This window comes from Xenopus tropicalis, chromosome 5 (genome assembly GCF_000004195.4).
Source record: "Xenopus tropicalis strain Nigerian chromosome 5, UCB_Xtro_10.0, whole genome shotgun sequence".
NCBI classification, from domain to species: domain Eukaryota; kingdom Metazoa; phylum Chordata; class Amphibia; order Anura; family Pipidae; genus Xenopus; species Xenopus tropicalis.
This window is the reverse complement of record NC_030681.2, coordinates 32,098,537-32,121,996: the sequence shown is the minus strand read 5'-3', so window position 1 is coordinate 32,121,996 and position 23,460 is coordinate 32,098,537. Positions and strand designations below refer to the sequence as shown.

At 40.5% G+C, this 23,460-nt stretch overlaps 1 protein-coding gene and 1 long non-coding RNA gene across 2 annotated transcripts in view; one reads left to right on the top strand and one right to left on the bottom strand.

Moving 5' to 3' along the window:
- The first annotated feature begins 645 nt into the window (after positions 1-645).
- slc1a4 (solute carrier family 1 (glutamate/neutral amino acid transporter), member 4) lies at positions 646-23,426 on the top strand. The gene is given in 8 exon segments (NM_001102921.1): positions 646-1,318; positions 12,775-12,817; positions 13,354-13,413; positions 17,326-17,492; positions 18,545-18,778; positions 19,446-19,640; positions 20,014-20,148; positions 21,919-23,426. Coding segments are annotated over 8 exon segments (1,614 nt in total). The 5' UTR covers positions 646-773; the 3' UTR covers positions 22,154-23,426.
- Positions 18,780-23,460, bottom strand: part of LOC116410856 — a 31,389-nt gene continuing 26,708 nt past the window's right edge. The window contains exon 2 of the long non-coding RNA XR_004222697.1: positions 18,780-19,638. This is a non-coding gene — a long non-coding RNA (uncharacterized LOC116410856). The remainder of the gene's footprint in view (positions 19,639-23,460) is intronic.

The following is a 23,460-nucleotide window of genomic DNA, read 5'->3' as shown; positions in this document are numbered from 1 at the left end:
CAATGCTGTGTGTGGAGGAATGGAGTGGTGTAGTTGCGCTACACCTTTCCCAATGCACAATTAGGATTTTGGGATGCCAGAGGTTCTTAACTATCTAAATAGGCTTACTAAACATAAAGAGGTATAGTAATCATGCAGTACAGTGTTGTGTAGGAGATGTTTCCAGCAATATTCATTAGCAGAGCAATGGACACTGGCACCACTGCAGGTTTGATCTGGTAGGCGCAAGGTACAAGGGTTAATTTACTAGTAACATAGTAAGTGTGAGCTGTCAGACAAGATGACAATCAAACTGGCTTCTGCCGCTATCTATTCAACCAGAGTAGAATCCTAAACTGCAGTAAATGCTACATAATAACTATGGGTGTAACAATAGAGAAAGCAGAGCCTGCGACTGCTGGGGACAATAGCTATAGGGGACCCAGTGGGGCACAAACTGATAAGCAATTGCAATATATGTTTATGAAAAATGCCTTATTGCAAACGTTTAGAGCAAGCTGCACGGGCTGCAAGTCAAGCAGTCGGAAGGGGGAGGAGAGTGATGAGAAGGGGGCGGGGCTGCTACTGATACAAAGAGGCAGCTCAGGAGGGAGGGAGAGCATGAAAGGGGATTTCTTGCATCAGCTGCAGCTTATTTAGAAGCAGATTGAACCAGGAGTTCAGCTTGTACTTTGTCTGCCACCAACTCACTGCCAACATCTGCCAGCAGCTTCCCCTGCCCTTATTATTCCTTCTGTTAGCCACCGTGCCACACACAAAGCAGCCAGGTCAGGATGGAAAAGCAAAGCGAGACCAATGGGCACATTACTAGGTACCCAGATGGCACAGCGTGTGAGATGGTTGACAAAGAACCAGAGACTAGCAGCCCAAAAAAGAAGAAAGCAGCAGAAGGGCATAGGTGTGCCCAGTTCCTCAAGAAAAATGCCATAGTGATCCTCACCGTGTCGGGGGTACTGGTGGGCGTTGGGCTGGGCACTGCAGTGAGGAAGATGAACCTGACCAAGGCACAGATGAGCTACTTTGCCTTCCCAGGTGAGATGCTCCTGCGGATGCTGAAGATGATTATCCTCCCACTGGTGGTGTGCAGCCTTATCTCTGGGGCTGCCAGTCTGGACACCCGCTCTCTGGGCAAGCTGGGTGGCATCGCTGTAGCCTACTTCTTAGTAACCACCCTTATGGCATCTGGTTTAGCCATAGCCTTGGGTTTCATCATCAAGCCTGGTGCTGGGGCAGGTGCCCTCAACTCCAATGAACTTGGGATAGAAGAAGCTTTAAGTACAAATAAAGAAACAGTGGACTCATTCCTGGACCTTGCCAGGTAATTCTACTGACATCTACACATTTCCTACACACTGATGGGCTGCTTTTATATATTCAGTGCCACCTTCCTGGCTCTTTCCCTGAAGCCCATGCACAGTATAACCATAATAATTACATTTATTAGTGATGCCTAGTTTGATTGTTGAGTGGGGATGTATGGAATGCAGGGGTTGAAATCATTTTATAAGTTTAATTGCAAGCTCTCTGTTACAGAAGCACTTTATACCCAAGTATTGCTTCAGTCACTAAGAGGCCACTTAGTACATTCCTTGTGTTGTGTACTAAAGTGCTCCTGTTTAGTGGGATCAGGAATAAATGCTGGTGCTGCTATGTACAAATCCTTTGTGTACATTGGGGTGCAATGTGACAGTAATGGGCAGTATGCTCTTTATACCAGCTTAAAGCTAGGGAGGAAATCAAAATCATTTTGGTCCAGAGTGCCCAATGCAAACAAAACTTTCCTTTGCATACCCTGACACACCTATTAAAACGCCCCCATTGTCTTCCTTTTTGGTACTGGCCCATTAACACCAGTTGCCTTTTTTCCGTCAGGGAACAAAAACACATTCTAAATAAAGAATATTTATCAGCCCCTGACTGGCAATCTGTGGGTTCTGCCAAATGCCAGGCTGTGGGGGCAGAGCCTCCCTTTGCATCCCCCTACCCTACCTTCTAACTCTGCCTTTGATTATCCCAGTGCAATACCAGTAACATTGTGCTGATACGTGCCGCCTGATGCAATAGTACCAGCAATTTGCATGTCTGCTGCACATTCTCAAGGGTGCTGTGCTGTCTACCAGCATCGGAAACCAAGATCAGGTCACCAGACTGATAATACACGTGATACATAATAATGCGTACATGAACTAATTATAGCAATAAGACAATTGATTAATAATATGCCTGTCTGTACAGTATATTGAATGTTCCTTTACTCCATGGATCTGCGTGCTACCTAGAGATGATAGTCTTTATTGCAACTCTATGACTTTCTACAACAGATTATAGCTATTAAAATGAGGTACATAACTGATTTCTAAACCAATGTTTGAGACATAGAGCAGATTCCCAAATCTTCCTATCTTGGCCCCCCTCGCAAAAAAAGTAAAAAAAAAAACAGTTAATGGGATAAATCTATAAGAGAGATTCCCAAAGCAAAGGGCTGGCCCCTGTAGGGGGCACATAGCATTGCATCGGAATAAGATTCGGGTTGAATGTTAATGCGCTGTTCTGCATTCTCTTGGAGAACTCTTGGCAACTATAGTGACCATATCTAACTTTTTTAAGCACTGAACAAATAGGTCCAAATTATGCATCTATATTTAAATTGAATATCATAGTTTCCTTCATATTGGAATATTTCAGGCCACTTTAAGCTATTGAGAGTTTATAGAGAAGCGGAGCACAGGAAAACTTACAAATAAAAACATGTATTTATTTCATCAGTTAAAAACAAGTCAGAGCATATTCACCTCTTGGCTTAACGCGTTTCGTGGTTATACCACTTCCTCAGAAGCCCAAATTGTAACATAGAAACTTTAAGCTACTGGCACATGGGCCAATGCACTAACCATACTGTTGAATTACTGCTACTTGCTAATGGGCAATAATAAACACTGGCCTATGGCTCACAGGAGTGCTAACATGCTGATAATGAGGTCAATGCAGCAGTTCCCTCTAATCAGTCTATGGCGCACATTCATGAAAACTTGAGTTTGAATCCCGAACGGGACAAATTCAGATTGGATACGAAAATTTCTGAGGATCGCAAATATCACGAAAATGCTTCTGAAAAAAGCGTATTAGTCACGATAATATTGTATTGGCGATCCGAAAGTCACAAAATTTTCGTACTGAACGATTGTAAACAGCGGAAAAACGTTTCCGATTTTTTCATGCAAGCGTACGAAAAAGTCGCGCGGGCTTCGAAAAAGTTGTGCAAGACACGAAAAATTTGGCGAAAATACACTCAGAGCGTTCGTGTCTTAATAAATTTGCCCCTATATGTGACCCAAGGAATATTATAGAGGTCTAGTATCCTTGTATGAGAATGATTTGGATATCACTGTAATAATGGTTTGAAAGATGACACCTCATATTTAGCAGGTTGTAAGTTTAACAAGAACGTTCCGCAGGGTTGTGGTCAAATACCACTGAAATGCTCATGTAGCAATGGAACAAGCTGCCCAAGCCTTTGGGTTCACCTGTGGTGGCATTCTGCGTTCCACAAAGGGAAGCACAGGAAGAAACGCATTCCTCCTGATGGGGCTGTACTAACACAGCTGCATGTAAGCGCTGAATGCAGGTGGAACACTTGGGAGTATGAGCCCAAAATACTGCAAAATAACTCTACAAGTCTCCATTGACAAGCGACCATCACTGTTTACCTTGGCTGATGCAGCTCTTAATGCTAGAAATGGCCCTGCCAGGCTTTTTTTATTGGCGGTACTTAAACACAAGTAAATTGTGTCCCTTATATTCTGTACATAGGTTCACTGCTGTGGTGGCCATTTTCATTTTTTTTTCCTTAGGGGGAATTTCTAATTGGGAATTAATATTTCTTAAACAAAGAGGTACTTTGAGCAATGATATCAAATAACGCCTAAAAGGGTCTTTTCTAATTTACCTATCTGCTTGTTAGCAAACCAGCTATGAGGCAAACTCTCTGGGTAGAGCTGAAAATATCTCATGTGCTTGGAGTTATTCATAGAATGATCAATTTCCGTTTTAGGAATGACGATTTTACTCTGAGCCTTAGGAAGCAAATTCTCTGGATGCTGACTGGGAGAACTGGAATAGTCCCACCGCAGTCTTTCGTCCCATCCACTGGGACACAGTTTAAATTGTATGACATAGCATATTAAATGACTAATAATTACTAATATTGCAATACCTTTTGTAGCGCACATAATGCTTTTGGTAACATATTTAGCTGTTGTGGAGCGTGTTCTTTACTAGACTCCGTTTGATGGGAGAGCACTAGAATACATTGGTGATTTATGTGCAGAAAACATTCTAAGAATGTATAAGTATCACTTCCGTGCAGTAATCAACACCATGGCAGTAGCTGTACCCTGTCACAGGTCTATGTATTAGCTGCATCCTTGGTTGCACCCCTTACTACAGCCCCCCACATTGGGCCTCTTGACTGTTTCTGGTATATCCTCATTAGCATGCACAATGCCTGCAGCCCATATTGAAACCGGATTTCTGTTTCTGAAGACAAACAAAGGAGTACGACGCTGCTTCCGAGCTTGTGGGGTAGCCAATGCTGACCAATTCTCAGAGAAAATTGTTGCACTGCTGAATTCTCTAGAGCTGTATATCTTTTTCCATGCAATGGGTCCGTTATCTGCATATTTAAGGACCAGATTTTAGTAAAATTTCACACCATGGAGACCTTGGGGAGCCTGGGAGGCCATAGAAATCCCTTGGTGGGCCACATTCACACACCCTCTGTAATACCAGTTTAAGAAACAATGTTATTTTACCTGCATTTTAATTCCCGGATAGTTTTACCACCTTTACTGGAGGCAGAAAGCGAACATAGAAGTGGGGCTGTGAAGTCAGGTGGCAGGGATGCCATTTAGGGGGCGGGGCAGTGACATCAAGGGTGGGCATTGTGGATGGATTTTTGTTGGCATTTCAAGGACATTGAAACCAAGACAGAGAATGCTGGGCCAGACAGCTGGCAAGCCTACTCCATGGGCAAGCACATTACAGGTCAAAATACCAGTCAGCAATGTATTATTCATAGGTGGCCAATGAGAGTCAGATAAAACACCCTCATTTTAAAAAATATTTTCAAAGTGCAAAAAATAGGCTTAAAGCACCAAGTTTGTTGTTTCTAAAATGAAGTCCAAGGAGCAGTGCATTCTTATCAACAGGAGCAGACAGGTTGTGGGCACCACTTGGTTCCCCTCCCCCTCAGGGGCCCCCAACCACCTGCTTATCCACCAACCTGGTCATACTCCTTGGGGAAAGTATAAGGTATGTATATAGGGGGGGGCACATACATACCTTATACTTTGCTGCGATCAGGGGAGGACAGTGGGGGAGCGGCAGGTGGGGGTCGGGTCTGGGTCGGCAGAGCCCACTGGGTTTTTTCTTGGTGTCTCACTGTCCCAGTCCTACCCTGTGTATCATTCAGTCTTCAGCAAATAAGGCAAAAAAGGGAAAGTTGTGCTCACCACTACATTTTAAACCATTAGCTGGGGGTACAATGAGGCTGTGGGCACAAAATTCATATAGACAAGAGATCCTCTGCACTCACCCATTATAAGGACATTAAGACATTCTGTGTATTGAGCTACTAAGAAATGTCATCCCTTTTAAACAGGAATTAAATATATCCCTACTCCGCTGATCACAAGGCAGTGTGGTACATGGATGCTAACTTACACGCAAGGCTAATTGAATGTTCAGTGTTTTTTTTTTGTCTTATCACAATACCAACCAACTAGCCTCCAAACTCTGCCATCTGTTCCCAAACATTTGTAAAAAGTTTTTTTTTTGTTTATAATTTATATTCCCTATAACACTACAAATATTATAGCACCCGGTACACAGTGCCTGAGCATACTAACGTACAACATGCCTATATATGAAGGAAGACTATAGAAAATGTCCTCCAGAGATAAAATGTAAAATAATAATTGCACAATGTGATAATATGTAATAACTGTATCATTTATACCACGGGTACCCCCAGACTGTTCCTGATTCCCACTGGCACATCTTTGTCCACCAAAAATATTCTCTATGGAAATACCAGTGGTTGTTACAGTATAACAGCCCTCCTGAACCCCTTTTTCCCTTAGGCCACCAAAGGAACATTTTCATGGTGTCAGCTGAAGCAATTGATTTGCTGAGTGAAACAGGCCTTAGCACAAGGATAACTGCTGGGCTGTGACACAGGCACCGGAGCTGAATAATTTTACTATATTGGCTTACAGGAATGCATCCCTGGAGGGCATAGCAGGGACTCCATTTAGTGTGATGCAGATCAGTTTGCTTCAAATTATATTTTTTGTAATGTATTATTGTTTTGCTTTACGAGGCTAAGATATTGCAGATACGTAAAGGGGAGGGGATTTGTAAAATAAATGGCTTTTTAGGCACTGGCAGGCAGTGACTGGGATGGCAGGGACCCACCAGAAAATCCTAGACCATGGGGCCCACTCTCCACACTATTTTTCATCCACTCCTCACTCAACCTCTATATTTTCCCGGTCTTTTATATTTACTATAATCTATTTTTCATTATATTTAGCCTCTTTGTTCCTGCCTCTTTGGCCGGAAGGGGGCACTGACACGTGGGCCCACCGGGAGTTTTCCTGGTATACCTATGGGCCAGTCCAACACTGCCGGCAGGGTGGTTACTGGGTGCAGCTTAAAGGAGAACTAAGGTTAAAATCATTGGGGGTGCCAAACAGAATATGAAGGCAAGGATATTCTACAGAAATCCCCTGGGCTGGTGTGGATTTTATTAAACAAAAGCACTGCCCTGGGTATCAGGTAAGAGATTATAATTACTGCGGGTGTTTAACATTTTGCATTTTGGCACCCCCCATGTAATTATAACTTTTGTTCTCCTACAAAGCACCTTATTTCTCATTTCGAATATTGTAAAAGTGATGAGAGTGCTATTCTAAGCCCTTTTGCGGTTTACATTCATTATTTATTTTTTAATTCCAAGATATTAAGGGATAAAAGTACTGTTAATATGAATGCATTTTGTTACATTGTCGGAAGTTCTGACCAGCTCCCTTCCTTTCTCCTGACAACTTCCTCAACAATGTCCTTGACTACATTCATGTTTGGAAAGTGACCAGCAGGTGTCACTGTTGTAACAAAATGCATTCTTATTAACAGTATTTTTAGCCCTTAATTTATTGGAATTAAAAAAAATAAATAATGAATGAAATTGCAAAAGTGCTTAGAATAGCACTTAATCAATTTAACATCAATTTATTTTAAAGGTTTACTTATTCTTTATGTGAGTAAAAATGTCCCTGGGACACACAACATGTACATAAATGATGAATACTGCCAGGTTGCTATGGAAATACTAGACCTGGGCACATTTTATGCAGTAAAGTTGAAATCTACTAAGCATACACTCAATGGATTCACATTTTTCTGAAACTTCCCAGTGTATCTTAAATATTGAAGGAGAAATATAACTAAAGTTTGTGGTTGCTCAAATCAAATGTGAGTGTTCAAGGTAAAAAAAGCTTTGATGCCTTTGCAACAAGAACATTTGCACCCTGAGGCAAGGTGAGAATCACCCAAGTTCCGAGTGCTGATATCATACCCCCCCCAACATTTGAAAAATGTAAAGAGGGGCAATAAGAAATCCTTGCCAGTTTTTGTGACCACACCCCCCTAAATACCACTCCCATTTTACAAAATTTGGCAGGTTATGTAAAGTTTGAACACATTTCTGGGGGTTTTGTTTTATGTGGTATTACAGTTTTGCTAATGAATGTGAAATTGCCCTTGCAAGTCCCAGTCCCCCAAAGAGACCTGTTTATCTCATTAGTTACAATTGTATCTTAGTGCAGGGGTTGAGTATTCTGGGCTCTCTGCCAATAGCCTACTTATCTAATTAAGTTTGAGAAACTTTGTATCTTTTTTGGCATTCAATGCAGGAGATCAAAGAGGAAATGAGGGACTTTTCAATAAGAATCTGGGACTGCGGGCTGAGCTGTTAAAATTGTTGTTGTCCCACGAAAATCAGGACAGTTGGGAGGTGTGTGATATAGAGACTCTACACCGATAGGGCCCTTAGTTACTTGCCCTTTAAGGAAAGCCCAGGGCTGAGCAGGCTGACTGATAACCCATGACCTATTAAGCAACTCTATTTATTGCCTTTGCTTTTACTTTATCACTGGCATCTGTTGTTTAAATGAAACATGTAAGAGCCAGCCAATACAAATAACAGTCCTTTCCTGATGGGAGATGCACCGTGTGGGAGTACAGCAGGCCAGAGTGGTCAAATCAGGTCCCCTGTCAGCCTGTCTACTGGAAGCTATTTTTTGTGTCTGCTTTATGATCCATTTGCGTGGAAAGCATTTCTCTTTTAATGAAGGTTATAGATAAACCAAAAATCACTATTCATGTGTTCATTCCCACAATATGCCCTGATATGTTACTGCACCTGTTACCTTTCCCATAAGATTATTTTCATACAGTACATTTTACCCCTTGCTAATCATCAACAGTTGTACTGCAAGCAGTAGGTGTATGTGCTGTTATTAAGGGTGGCAAAAAAATATACACACACATACAAAATCCACTACCCACAATAAATGTTTTGCAGTAAATCTGCTGAAGCTTTTTTCCTATTTTTTGGATTTCTACAATTGTATTTGGTTACAGCACAGAGCAACAACTAGGAACTAAAGCTTTTTTTCGCAAGTATTTTATACGAAGTTCACCAATCATTTTTTATTTACATACAAAATGTAGTTTTCATGCCTTTTTTCACTGCGAATATCATGAATCCACAACAGGAGCACAGGGAGAGAACAGCAGGGGGTGCTCCTGGTGCAGATTTCTGTGTAAAACTGCTAATATAATGAAAACTAAAAGAAAAAAATAAAATTCATGTAAATTTCAGAAGTGCTCAGAAGGACAATTTTACACCCGTTAAAGATGCCAAACAGTGAAAGGTTGGGGACACTTCTAAAATCTTCAGGGATGCACTGACTGTATTTAATGTAAATGCAATTAGAATGCACTTGGTGAAGTCCTGCCACTTAGCCCCGAGACCGCCCCCATTCTGCGCCCCCCCCCCCCCCCCCACGAGCGCGCATGCGCAAACGTTTAAACTTCCATATGGAGCAGTAAGGAGAGGTCCCCAAAATTCCAAATAGAAATAGGCCCCTAGAGCAGTGATCCCCAATCAACATATTTCTCACCACCCCTATTGATGTTGCTCCCAGTGGCCTCAAAGTAGGCGCCATTTTTACATTTCTGGCTCAGAGGCAAGTTTCAGAAGCACAGAGACACAATTTTACTCCAAACAGGCTACATGGGGCTACCAGTATTTGCATCTATGGCTGATTGGCTTATAATATCTGTTACAGAGATATCAATTATTGAAAAATGGCCACTAAAAATGGAAACATCTTTGTGATAGCAGAATTACAAAGTCAAAATATTGCTATGAGCTCTGTATTTAAACTATTAAGTAGACTCTATTTAACAGGATTACCCTTATCTATCAGGTGCTTCCATTTCTTTCTTCCTGCTGGCCCCAAGTGACCTCTCGTTTTAGACTGACAGCTCATGTTCATGTTTGCTAAATTGGCCAATCACACTCCCATTCTGCACATGATGTTCATGTTTGGTATGTAACTTGCTTGTTTGGCAAACACTATATTTTTTTGTTGTTGCTGGCACATGTCTGTACTATGCACTGAAAGCGTAGTGTTGCCTGGATAGTAATCGTTTTGTTTCTGCCGTTGCTAAGATTTCGTAATACACCCATGTTCATCATGAACAAAATAAAACAGGGCTTGTGTTATAAATGTACAGTTCCTATTCTTTTAATAAAACACCCCATATTTTCTTTATTTCCCCCCTCCTTCTTTATGTAATCAAAATAGTTTGTTAAAATGAAGATAACCAGCTTTGTATATTTGAGACCCACCCATCTCCTATTCCCTGACTGAGTCTCAGGCTTACAGACAAGGAATTGTTTATTATACAAGGGTCTAAGTGTAAAGCTGACATTCAGGGCTGAATTGTTAGATATGGAGGTAGAAACAATAGGATTTCTACCTCCTTCTGTCAATTTAGCCCTGAAGGCAGATTTTGCTCAGGCGCCTTGCCGAGTTGCCATACACGCACCAAATATCGTACAAAACGAGGTTTCGTACAATATTATCGGTGCGTGTACGGCCAGCTTAACTGTTATTTGATATCTGCCTTCTACGCATTCCGCAGTTGCTCTAATGCATATATGTCAAACACAAGGCCCGGGGGCCAAATCCGGCCCACCTGGCTGTTTTATGTGGCCCTTGGTGAGTGTGTCTGACTATCCAGCCTGATCAATTTCCATTTTCCTCACATAGTAACTAAGACTAAGGGGTATATTTATCATGCTGTGTAAAAAGTTGAGTAAAGCATTACCAGTAATGTTGCCCAAGGCATCCAATCAGTAATCAGATTTCAACAGTAGCAAAGCATCTATTGGCTGCTATGAGCAACATCACCGGTAACGTCTTACTCCACTTTTTACACATTGTGATAAATATACCTCTTAGTATCTTACTAACTACATTAATAAAAAATTTGGCCCGCGACTTAGCCTGTGTTTTAGATTTCGGCCCCCATATGTGATTGAGTTTGACACCCCTGCTCTAAGGCAACAATGAAGTTGAAATTTTAAAGAACTTTACATTACATTGTTCTGCACTGATCAATAATATTATTACATAGATATAATTTAATGAAAATAATAGGCTGAATGTCGTTTCAACAGATGACAGACTGAACTAATGCAGAACAAAGGGATATTTCCCATTTTATGCACTGAAGAGTCTCTGAAGGCTCCCCAGATAGACCTATGTTCTCCTCAGCTATCTCTACCCCCAAGCATTATCTACAGTAGATTATAGACATTTGGTTCAGAGCGCTCAGTGACCCACCATGTCCTCAACTTTTCCAAAATGGCATTCCATGTGATGTCAGAAGAAAGTTTGCTCCTTCTTTACCTTGTATCTTAGCTAACGTGTTCCCAAGCTTCCTTTTCTCATGCCTTTACCTTGTTCCATTGGTCTTTTTTTCTGGCCTAGTATAAGTTGGGTGTAAAAGTAGGCTTTATGTGCAAGGGAGTATTGTTTGGGATTGTGATTATGACATTATGTTCATGGATTTTATGCCTTAAAGACAAATTCATAAGGGTCATTGAAGATCCTTCATTTTAGGAAAATGTTAGTATGGAAAGGGCATGTCTGCTTTTTGTAGACCCAGTGCTGACCATTCATAGGTTTCATCAGCGTGGAAAATTGGAATGTGTTAAGCAAACAAATCTCAGTATATTCCTGTGGGAAACAGATTAAGTGGTAACAAACCAAAACCTCACTGTATAAACAGTAAGGATTATGGAAATAGGTAGGGAAAACTTGGTATTGTGTGACATGAGCTATAAAGGATGGCAAAATAATGTAGCCCTGTTAGTATGTGGGAACATAGTCACATTCTCTATACTGTGAGGATCCCTTGGTGCCCCCAGCATTAGTGATGTTAGCTACCAACATACTTAACTCTTTGGTAAATCTCATTGCAACATTTTATAGATCCTTAATTCTTTAAGAATTGCCTTATAGAGCACAGTACTTGCATTAATCTTTGCCCAGAGACTTTGGATACATGCTTAGAGCAAAGTGTTTAATGTATGTTAGCAGCAATTGCAATGAGAGCAGGGTCAAACCAATTCTATGTGCAAACGTTTCATATGAGATATTCCAGATGTACCATACAGGGGTAGAAATATAAGTGCATGGAAAGCCATTCTTGGGATGGATTCATAACTGTGGGGTAAGTAGGAGTTCAGTGTACCAGAATCATCCATGGGGTGATTAGGAAGCTGTTTAGGTAGCAAGTGCAGTCTATTACCCCGATGAGGAGGTAGAGATTGGGATCATTACCCAAGCAATTGTGGGCCAGTTTTGGGACTGCATCATTCAGGGGGTTGGTTAAAAAGAAGCTACGGGCTGTAGTAAGAGGCCCCTTTAACAGCTAATGGAACTCTGCTTGTGTAAATTCGCAAAACAGGGGTACTGGAGGCTTCTGGGAGAGAGAGAGAGGGGGGGGGGGGACAAGAACACTGTGAGAGTAAATAGAGTAGTGTTGTGTGTAACTGAAGATATACTAAAGTAGGATCAGTTGTGTGGTTTCAGTATACTGTACTGCCATACCCCTGCGGCAGAGCTGCTGAATAATAGTCTGGTTTATCACATCCACTATCCTGGGATGGAGAGCTACCAGTCACCAGTAGCAACTTGAAATGATTAATGTAAGTGTGTAGGCCAAGAAAAATGTAGGAACACCCAAAGTGATGTCAATAATTCTAGATGAGCATTATGCCATAGAATAGGAGCAGAAGTATAGGTGAAATTCATTTACTTGCAAAGTGTTTTGCTTCTCTTTTAACTGAGCACCATTTGTGCTTTCCCTGTAATCCAAATAAGACCCATTGTTATTTGCCATTTTATCAATTATAGCATGTATTACCTTTAGTGCAAGGCTAGTGCAAGCCTTACCAATATTAGCCAAGAAGTATTTGTCTTCATTAACTCTGGGAATACAAATTTAAAGAAAGTCTAAAACAAACATGTCTTAATACAAACAACAAACATATAAACCATGTTCAGTCCTAATTAATAGTTAATTAATGTTTTACATAGCTGATTTATGAATAAAATATTTTTTTATTTACAGAAACCTGATGCCTTCTAATCTTGTGGCCGCAGCCTTTCGATCTGTAAGTAGTCATTTTTCTTTTACCTTTTGCAGAATCCCTGGGATAGTACCTTGTTACAGTTTGTTCAACCCAATGTACCATATCAGATGGTTTAAATAGAATGACAGTGGGCTGGCTGTGCTTACTGCACTAAAAGAAAGCGGGAACACATTATCCATCCTTTACACCACAATCAGAATAGAAAGGGCTGTATCTATGTATATATGCAGAAGAGCTTACTATCTATTAACTTGATATTCTGGGCCCCCAGACCTCATGATCAGTCATGTTTCTTGGATAGAAAACAAGGGGCCTTGAATGCTAGTGGTAGAAAGGAATACCGTGTGAGTTTGTGAATAGGATATTGAGACACAAAAGAACTGTGTCCTGTATTATATGTATTATTGTGTCCTAGGCTAAATTAAGAAAGGGAACTTTTTTAGATGAAAGTATGTTCCATAACTTTATGTGCAGCTATAGAAAATGTGTTTTTAGCACCTATACAGATCCACCATCATGTGGTTCAGTACTACTGACAATGTTCCCTTCCTTTACAGTTTGCAACTGACTACAAAACATTCACAAAGAACACAACTGATGGACTGATCACTGAGAAGGTAAACTACAAGTAGTAATGATTTTCTGTGATTTGGCTCTGGCAGTAGCTACTATTAACACTGTGTTGTGTATCGTGACACGATACACAACACACTGCACAAAATGTTGTTCTTGTTGTATGTTTGCAAGGGTAATATAGACAGTTTCATTAGGCACCCAATACATGGTAGCTAAAAATAAAAGTAGTAGTGTTTTGCCTAAAGGGTAATGGTGCATGTAGCAATTAGGGTGTTTTAATCTCTGCTGTACCAGGCAACTAGAGTTACAAAATACTAGGGAATGATTCTGAGATTTTTGCCACCCACGGTTGAGCTATTTATCCCTCAGGCAACAGTATGTCCAGAATTATCACCACTTGAGCCATCAAAGCCTAAACAGTGCAAATAACCCATAGTTGTGTTTACAATACCCATCTATTCATATCTATATTTTGTGGGATGCTAATTTTAACCAAATTGCATGACTGCCAGAAACATAATGGGTATGATGGGTGTCATGGGAAAGTTTTAACAGATTACAATGGAATAAGTAATAATCCTGTACTAAAACTTTTTTTAAAAAAAGCATCTATTTTTAAAAATTTACCTGGATGTGTAAACCATAAAAAAAATACTGTAAAATTGCTCAGGATTCTTTTACAAGCACTTTTGGAATATGTTTAATTTTTCAGTTTCAAAGCTATTAAGCCGTTCCCTAAATGCCAATGTAATACATTTTGTAACAACAGCGCCCTCTGATGGTCAGTCCTTCTGACTGTACAGTCAAGAAGAATAAATTCAAAAGGAAAAAAGAGCTGCTCTGACGTTTTTTCTACTCAGGAAAGGCATGAGAAAAGTTATCTGAGTTATCAGAACAGTTCTCTGTTTTCCTTCTGAACATTTTCTCCTTGACTGTACAGTCAGAAGGACTGACCAGCAGGTGGTGCTGTTGTAATGGTTTGGGGAGGGTCCTTGGAATGCCAACTGCCCAAGAAGTAATTGGTGGATTTTGAGGGCTTTGGTGCAAAATCTGGTGTAGTCGCACCCCCAGTCCCCCACTAGTTTCACCACTGATTATAGTGTAGTCCAACACTGTTAAGGCTCCTGGGGACATGCAGACATTACACCATATTTCCAAATTACTAGGAAAACAAAACATTCTCTTTAAAAGAGAATCTTTAAAAAAAGATTTGCTGTAAGTGGATATTCATGAAATCCTTTCATTAGTGACAATTAAATGATTTTTTATGATTATTACTCATTATGCTTTGAGGTCATTTCCCTTATCAACTAATTAGAAATCCTGTTTCCTTTGTCGTTCCCCCTAATTACTGTAAGAGCAGCATGCCTGTATCTGCATATTAATACAGATATTAGGGTGCAATTGAAATTCCAGTTAGGTGGAGGAACCAGTAATGGTGTTTGTAATGGTGGTCTGGAAACTGGAGCTTAATAAGAGTTTAATACCATTTAATGATATTCTTATTATTATCTGCAGATGTTCTGTACTTATTATCTGTCTGAAAGACACACTAGAGACAGTCTTCTTTCTCTGTGGTCTGAAGGGCAAACTATTATTTTATGATGTCTGAGACCTCATTTGAGAACAGACCATTTGGCTCATACTGCATGATGACCCCCCTGGTTTATAGGTGGCCAATATTTTTGTTCTGTGGGTTAGAAGTTTATTAGTCATTTAAAGCCAGATCAGGTTACTCATAGGCTTACTGACATTGATGCCTACCTGGGTCAGATACAGCATATGTAAAAAGGGTTGTGCCCCTTTATAATCCTGAGATAAATGTGTTACTATAAAGACCTAATGGGGTAATGTAATAAAAAGTGCAAGGTTTGCCACTGGTCTAGTAAACCACAGATACCAGTCATCCATCACCAGATAGCATTTACACATCTGATTGGTTGCCATTAGTTACTAGACCTGGGCAAATTTTACATTTACAGTTCCTGGGGTGCAAGTGCTAGAGCAATATGGAGCATTAGTGTGCATCTAACAAGCACTTGTGCCCAGGGAAAGCTGCACTCTGCTACTTGTGCCGGATTGAAAAGCCAACGTGAGGAGGAGAGTACAGCGCCAGTAGGTGTAGGCAAGCCCTGTCCAGCTGCTACAGGGTAAGGACAAGACTTTGTAGCAACCTCTGCCTGCTCCTGCCACTCCGTAACTTGTGTTGTGTCTAAATAAAGCACAATTTAGGGGGCAGGAGGGGGGATGCCTACATCCCACCAACCCTCTTGGATAGAACACTGCCTAATGCAGGCAGCATTGTATTCAAAAAGATAGCAGAGGTCTCTGGTCATTTAGCAACAGCAGAACAAAGTGTGCAAAGAAATGGAAGATTGCAGCCTTTTGCACACTGCATTCTGCAGCGTAAGTGACCCCTAAGGGCAAAGACACATGTGCCGATTAGTAGATATGTCTTCACCCTAACATGTTCTGCAAAGGAACCACATAGATTTCTCTGGCAAGTGTTCTGGCCACTTTGAGCTTAACTACATGGGTAATTTTGTATAACGGTGTCGGCGTGGCAGACCGCATCCTACTAATCAGATGTACAGTAGTTGTGTGGATTAAAATATAATGGGACTAATATGAGATGTGTAAACTACATGGAAGCTTTGCCATTCGGCACGGCACAGCTGTTAGAAGGCAATGCTGCTTGCTTCATCTGCATTTGACAAGATAAAATCCAAAGGTATCTGAAAGACTTTTCTTCTCACCAAAATTTTAAATACATTGACTGTTGGATGTAGATGCACAAACAAACCCACTATCCAACTTTATCTGATCTGCCTTGCATTACAGCTGGGGGGGGGCGGGTAAGATTTTGTAGGGATTCCACATAACCATGTGCTGTTGTGTGGCAAGATTTTGTGCGTCAGATAAAGTCTAAAATCTCATCAAAATCTTCTGTGTAATTTAGCCCCTAGAGTTATTTTTTACACTTATCCCAGTGAATGGAAAAGCACTCAGTGGCGTAACTTGTTCACGCTCCCTGTAAAAAAAAGTCTTCTGCCCCCCCATGTCGCTATTTTAAAGATAGTAGAGGGGCCGGGGGGGACAACAATACAACCATGGTAGCCCTTCTTACTTCTTGTGGCTTATACTTGATGCAGCGCACTTGAAGGATAGAGATGCGTTGGAATGGAAAATGGGGTGTGTGTTCTTGTGATAGTGAAAACAGACTGTAGGCCCCACTTGGGAAGAGACAGATGTTTATGATTAAAACCCTCTGCACAGCATTGTTCAAATATATAAATAAAGGATCACAATCCCTGTCCTGATCAAACATGCTGTTCTGCATGTACATTGCATATCTGCTGATATAGATTGTGTGCGTGAACAGAGACACCTATTGGTAGATTAGAGAAATACAAAAATAAAATGCAGCCCATTGGCAGTTTTTGGCATCCCACAGAGAGACAGAGCCTCCCTCAGCCAAAGTCTTTGGGGCAGAAACCAGGCTTGCTAGGGCAGTAGTAAATATAGGGATAATTAGGCAGTGGCCCAGTAACTTTATATGCATACCTCACAATGCCAACATTTTTTGACCAAGCCCATTTTTACTACCACACCCTCTAAATACCACTCCCATTTGACTAAATTTGGCAGGTTATTTAAAGTTTGAACACATTTCTAGGGGTTTTGGGGTCTTATTTTATGATTTCAGTACAGGAGATCAAAGGGAAGAATCCGGGACTGCGGATTAAGCTGTCAAAAGAGGTACTGTCCGTAAAAATCGGGACAGTTGGATGCTATGTATATGTAGCCATCTGATATCCAATTAATGAAAAAAATTTCAAAGCTATGGGTGTTCCTTTGTATTTGTGGTAGAGATTTGATGTTGCTTGCCTGTCCCTGCGCCAATGTATCCATCATACAGGCATACTGCATATAATGTATTTCTCCCCTTGCAGGTCCCTATTGGCACAGAGGTTGAAGGAATGAACATTCTGGGATTGGTGCTTTTTGCACTGGTACTGGGAGTTGCTTTAAAAAAGCTTGGACCCGAAGGAGAAGAGCTTATCCGTTTTTTTAATGCTTTCAATGAGGCCACCATGGTGCTTGTGTCCTGGATTATGTGGTGAGTCTTATAAGCAAGCACTAGTCCAGTATCTAACTCAGTCTAACTCAGCATTATGGGTCAGTTCCCCAACTACTTTGAATTTGTCTACTTACTATCTTATTTGTGTCTCTGATTTATCCCAACACACAATTAGATTGTAAACTGTAAAGGCAGGGACCTCCTCACTCCTGTTTTCCAATCCAAAACACTTCAACTTTGATGTTATTGCATACACTTTGTATTTTGCATTTAATGCACTGTGCAAGTAGAGAAAAATAGTGAATTATGTTGTAAAAAAAAGGATAAATAGAATAAAATATATAACCAAGGCTTTTTTTTACCTTATAAAAGCACAAGGCCGAAGGGCAAATACTCTTATACAGGTCATGGAACTCCAACGTGTCCAATATAGCCTTATATTTTACAATGAGCTTCCACTATTTATTTTAATACACATGTTTCAGCAAGTCATGTGACAGAAGTTACATCACTAATCACTGATCATAACTGATGACATGACTAAGCACCATTATAAGGATAAAATGTACAGGATAGTCATGGCTCTTGTGTATTATAAAGACTAAAATGTATCAATATTTTTAATGATCCCTGTACCACAGAATGGCCATCCAAGGTCTCTGACCTCCCTAGTGCTCTTGGTGAAGCTTAAGATGATTGCTTAGTACTCTGACTTTTACATTTATATTTGTGTACCAATTTAAAGAAGTGTTTTTTTCTGTACCACATGGAACTACCATGAGCTCTTACACTAGACACTGGGACTGCCAGAGACAATTCCACCAATCCTTCCCCAAGGAAGAAATTTACTGCACACATTTGTCAGGCATTCTTTGGATGTAGGGATGACATATTGCTGTGTATATTGTCATCTTGAGTGTGTCTGGAAATAATAAATAGCTGTACAATGAGTTGATAAAGTTACATGCAATGGTCCCAAATTTGAAAAAGGTGCAGCACACCTGTCCAAGAAATATCCATTGTAGGACTGTATTGTGAATTGTTGGTAAAACAGATCAACTTGTTGCATCACCTGTCTGTCTGCCCCACAGGTACGTCCCTATTGGAATCATGTTTCTTGTCGGAAGCAAAATTGTTGAAATGGGAAACATAGTCCTTTTGGTGACCAGCCTTGGGAAGTATATAATGGCATCCATTCTGGGTCACGTTATTCATGGAGGAATAGTCCTGCCACTCATTTATTTTGCTTTTACTCGCAAAAACCCATATACATTCCTGCTGGGGCTAATCACCCCTTTTGCTACAGCATTTGCAACATCTTCAAGGTCAGTTATACTTTCATTTATTACTTTATTGCTCTTCTATTTGTTATAAATACATTATATGGGTAGGCTGTCAAGGTGTGGCCGTTGGTGATAAAATGTATATAATGGCTGATATTTGAGTAAAAAGATTGTTATGCTACTATTTCTGGACTTTTGTCTTCCGATCTGGATCTGTGGATTCTGGCAAATGCCAGAGGGGCTGCTGTAAGATGCCATAGACAGTCACTTTTTATTTTGCTGGTGAGGGGCTGTTTGGGCCTCTGTGTACTTGAAATGCCAGGGCCTAATCTGAATCCCAGATCCACTGGATTTTTTTAGCTAGACCAGTGTATATGTGTACTAGCTCTGACCAAATACCAGATAGGGCGAAAATTCATATGGTGCAGGGGTGCATAGGAAACATGGTGGTGGCCTACCCTACTGAAAACTACCCCAGCGCAGTGCATTAGTGTATTTTTTGACAGAAGAGCAGCACCAGCCTGGGTTAAAACTATTAGAGCCCAGTGACTCTACCTTTCCTTGATAAAACAGCAACATACACTGATACTGATCAACTAACACTTTGCATAAACCAAGTTTTTGATTTAATTTCAGAGTTCCACCCAGTGGGTGGGCATTGAATCTGTGGGAGGTGCCTGATTTAGGTTTATCTCTGTTTTGTCTCCAGCTCTGCAACTCTTCCCACAATGATCAAGTGCATTGAAGAAAACAACGGCGTTGATAAGAGGATTAGCAGATTCATTCTGCCTATTGGTGCCACAGTGAATATGGACGGCGCTGCTATTTTCCAGTGTATGGCTGCTGTATTTATTGCGCAGATGAACAGTGCTGAACTAAATGCTGGCCAGATCTTCACTATTCTGTAAGACATGAAAGTAACCATTGTAAATACCATAAATATTTTAAACACTATCTAGTCATTTGTCAGTTTATATTAACAGACCAATATTCTCAGTTTACCATATGGGCTGTAGCCTCACAGAGCAGCACATTTTGGCTGCTGTGGTCAGTGACCCCTATTTGAAATAAGTTAGAAAGAAGGCAAATAATTTAAAAACTACAACAAATAAATAACGAATACCAATTGTAAAGTTGATTTGAATTGGCCATTCTATAACAAGCTAAAAGATAATTAGAGGTGAACCAGCCCTTTATGATGATGGTTAAAATGTCTTCTAAACAACATTATGTAAAGCCTTATTAGTGATCAATATTTATTTGTGATTATTTGCCAGTGTCACTGCTACTGCGTCAAGTGTTGGAGCCGCTGGGATCCCTGCAGGAGGAGTGCTCACCATTGCTATTATCTTAGAGGCCATTGGACTCCCTACAAATGACCTGTCACTCATACTTGCTGTAGACTGGATTGTGTAAGTATATGATGATCTGCTTTGCTTGTTATACTTATGCACTTAGTAACACCTCATGACGGAGTCGTCAGCTTATTGATCCATGTATAAAGCCAAAACAAGGCCTGTCCCACTGATATTTGAGTGGCGCTCCATCCAACAATGGGCCAGATTCAGTTTGATCATAAAAACTCATCTCATGGTTTATCATGTGAAAACTTATAGATGAGAAAAAACTTTTCCTCTGATTTCCATTTTTCCTGTGATAAACTGTACGTTTTTCTGAATTTAACTGCATCTAAAATTGAATCTTTTTTCCATATGTTTTCACATGACAAACTTTTTTTTCACTGAATAGACAATTGGCCCATTGTTTGGAAAATCCTGCCGACAAGAACTGCATCTGGTTGTGATTTTTATCCTCTCCGGCTAAAGCTGGCCATACACGTGGCAATCCGACGATGTTTCGTACGACCATCGGTCGCACGAAACATCGTCAGATCCGCCACACACCATTCAGGGCTGAATCGGCAGGTAAGGAGGTAGAAACAATAGGATTTCTACCTCCTTCTGCCGATTCAGCTCTGAAGGGAGAATTTTGGTCAGGCGCCTTCTATGGCGCCCGATCAAAATTTTCTAACCTGGCCGATCGACGAGCCGACCGATTTCAGCAGCTTCCTGCGACATCGGTCGGCTCGCTGACATACCATACACGCACCGATTATCGTACGAAACGAGGTTTCGTACGATAATATCGGTGCGTGTATGGCCACCTTTAGTCTACAAAGATCTTACTAATTGGGGCATATTTATTAAAATGTATCTAGACCTCACCATTGTTTATTTATTTCCATGGGATTTTGACGATTTTTTTAAAAAGGCTACTAGTCCTTTCTAGTACAGAATAGTAAATGGCATAAAACTCACCTATGTGTTTTGGACGCATGTTACATTTTTCTGTAAAAAAAAAAGACTTGAGGAGAGAGTGCAAAGAAACCAGGGCAGCACATATATATTATCTATATATCATTGTATTGCTCATTAGTACTAGCGGAGTACCAGCCCTCACTAACTAACAAAACCAAGATGGGGAGCTCCTGTGACCATTATAATGGTCTAGATCATTACTGTTATAAAGATGCCAAACCATTAGGCTGGTGAATTAAGCTCAATATATAAAATATCTCCTAATCTTAAGGTGGCCATACACGTGCTGATTCTAGCTGCCGATATCGGTCCTTTAGACCGATTCTGCAGCTTATCTGCCTGACGGACAGCTGGCCTGAAATTGGGCAGATCTCGATCAGACAGGTTTGATTGTTCTGTCAGATTGGGGACCAAATCAGCTTGTTGTAGCTGTGCTGCTGTTTTAGCTTGGGGTTAGCAATAGGGACAGTTGTTAAACTTAGAAACTATGTGATAAGGGAGAGGTGAGGGGGGTCAAGGCAGTGATAGTCAAGGGGGTTTTTATAGCCTGGGGGTATAGTTCTCCTTTAAATATATAAGTGGACCCAATACTGAACCTGTGACACACCACTTGTCAAGTTAGAGAATATACCATTGACAGAATCTTTCCCTACACAATTCTTTGCCATTTTTCCTTCTTGCTATCATAGGTAGAGAATAAAGCTCCAAAAAAGCCCCAAAAGCTCTACCATAGAAATATTTTTAATGGCAGCCTCCCTGACACGCTATTATTATTAAAATTTACTTATGAATAGATATACTAACACACGGATATTGGAATTTGATCAACAAGTTTCCCATGATCTTTATTTTGAACTCTTTTAGTGACCGAACCACCACAGTTGTAAATGTCGAAGGCGATGCTCTTGGGGCCGGGATTCTCCATCATCTCAACCAAAAGGAATCTGCTAAAAAGCAGTACGAGCTCACTGATGTGTATGTAGAGGCCGTGCCAAACTTGAAATCAGAAGAAGAAACATCTCCGCTTGTTATGCACAGGGAAAACCCTTCCGACCCGCCCGGCACCCTTGTACCAGAATCAAAGGAATCTGTTCTGTAAAAGTGCTATGGGATGCAGGGTTTTTACCTTTAAAGTTAGACTGATTATCTTAAGACCAAATGTTGCTCACTGCCATAATGTGTCCTTTATAATGGTTAGAATAGCGACTCCAGCCCTTCTCTTCTAAGGGCGCTCAGAGTGGGTAACAAACCACTGAGCAAATGTAGGGAAACCTATATTGGACAACTGATCATAAATTTATATAGTAAGAACCAAGGTTAAAGGGAAGATATCACTGAACTCCACATCCACACTGTCAATCAGGGCATTCTGGTAAATGTCAGAGGGGCTGCTGCTTCAGAGGCTCTTGGCCTTTTCTTCCTTTTGATCTATTACAGGGCCCAAAGCTTGAGCATGGGCCTGCACACTAAATTGTGTGGGCTGATTTATATTCCAGCACTTATTGCCAGTATACTTAGATAATAGTGCTTATGCTTTTCTCCACTTATAGATATGTGAGTAATTGAATGATGTTGGGAAGAAAAACATACCTTTAGGTTGCCCTTTAAATACAAGTTTGGCCTCTTTTCTACAAAATACCACTAATAAGCCTTTTACCTTGCAAGTTGTCTGAATGCTCTGCTGACATTGATGTAAATACTGAAATAGTTAAAATAATTTTAGTGCAATTGCTTGTACGGTACTAAATCAATATAATAAATTCAGGGGACAAAGCATTAAGTCCTCTTCAGAAGGTTCAATGTAGTAAGGCAAAAAGATTTGTCCAGGTTGAGTAACCCATAGCATCCAATCAGCAGTTACCAGGGCAGATGACATTTTCAGAGAGCGTATTATCCCACCTTAATTGAGGCAGTTGTTGCAAGTGTGCCAGACTTTCAGTGATATAACTGCCACATGTGCCAAAAAATCCTCCTTCATAGGTGTAAGTTAAGCACAGTTTTGTCTTAATGTGAAAATAATTAGTAGCCATTTGTTGGGAAGGGAGTTGAACTTTCCATTTGTAAGAGCAGATGTCCTGTCTCCTCATCCTTTTTTCTGTTTGTGGCGGTGTCCTGCTCCTAGATTCATTAGCATGTTAACACCAATATTTTGTTTTTTTGCATTTACAAATGCTCAAAACTCGAAGGACCCAGCATATTTGTGCTGTATATTAAGTAGTGAGCATATTCCACTGTGAAATATATACAAAGTTGTGTGTCATAAACAATGAGGTGGAGGGTTCCGTGCCAGATATTGTTTGACCAACTGTTAAGGTTAATATATTAAAAGGGATGAATACCTAAAAACTTTAATGAAGGAAAATGTAATTCTATGCAACACTCATTTTTTTGCACTCTTCTTTTTGC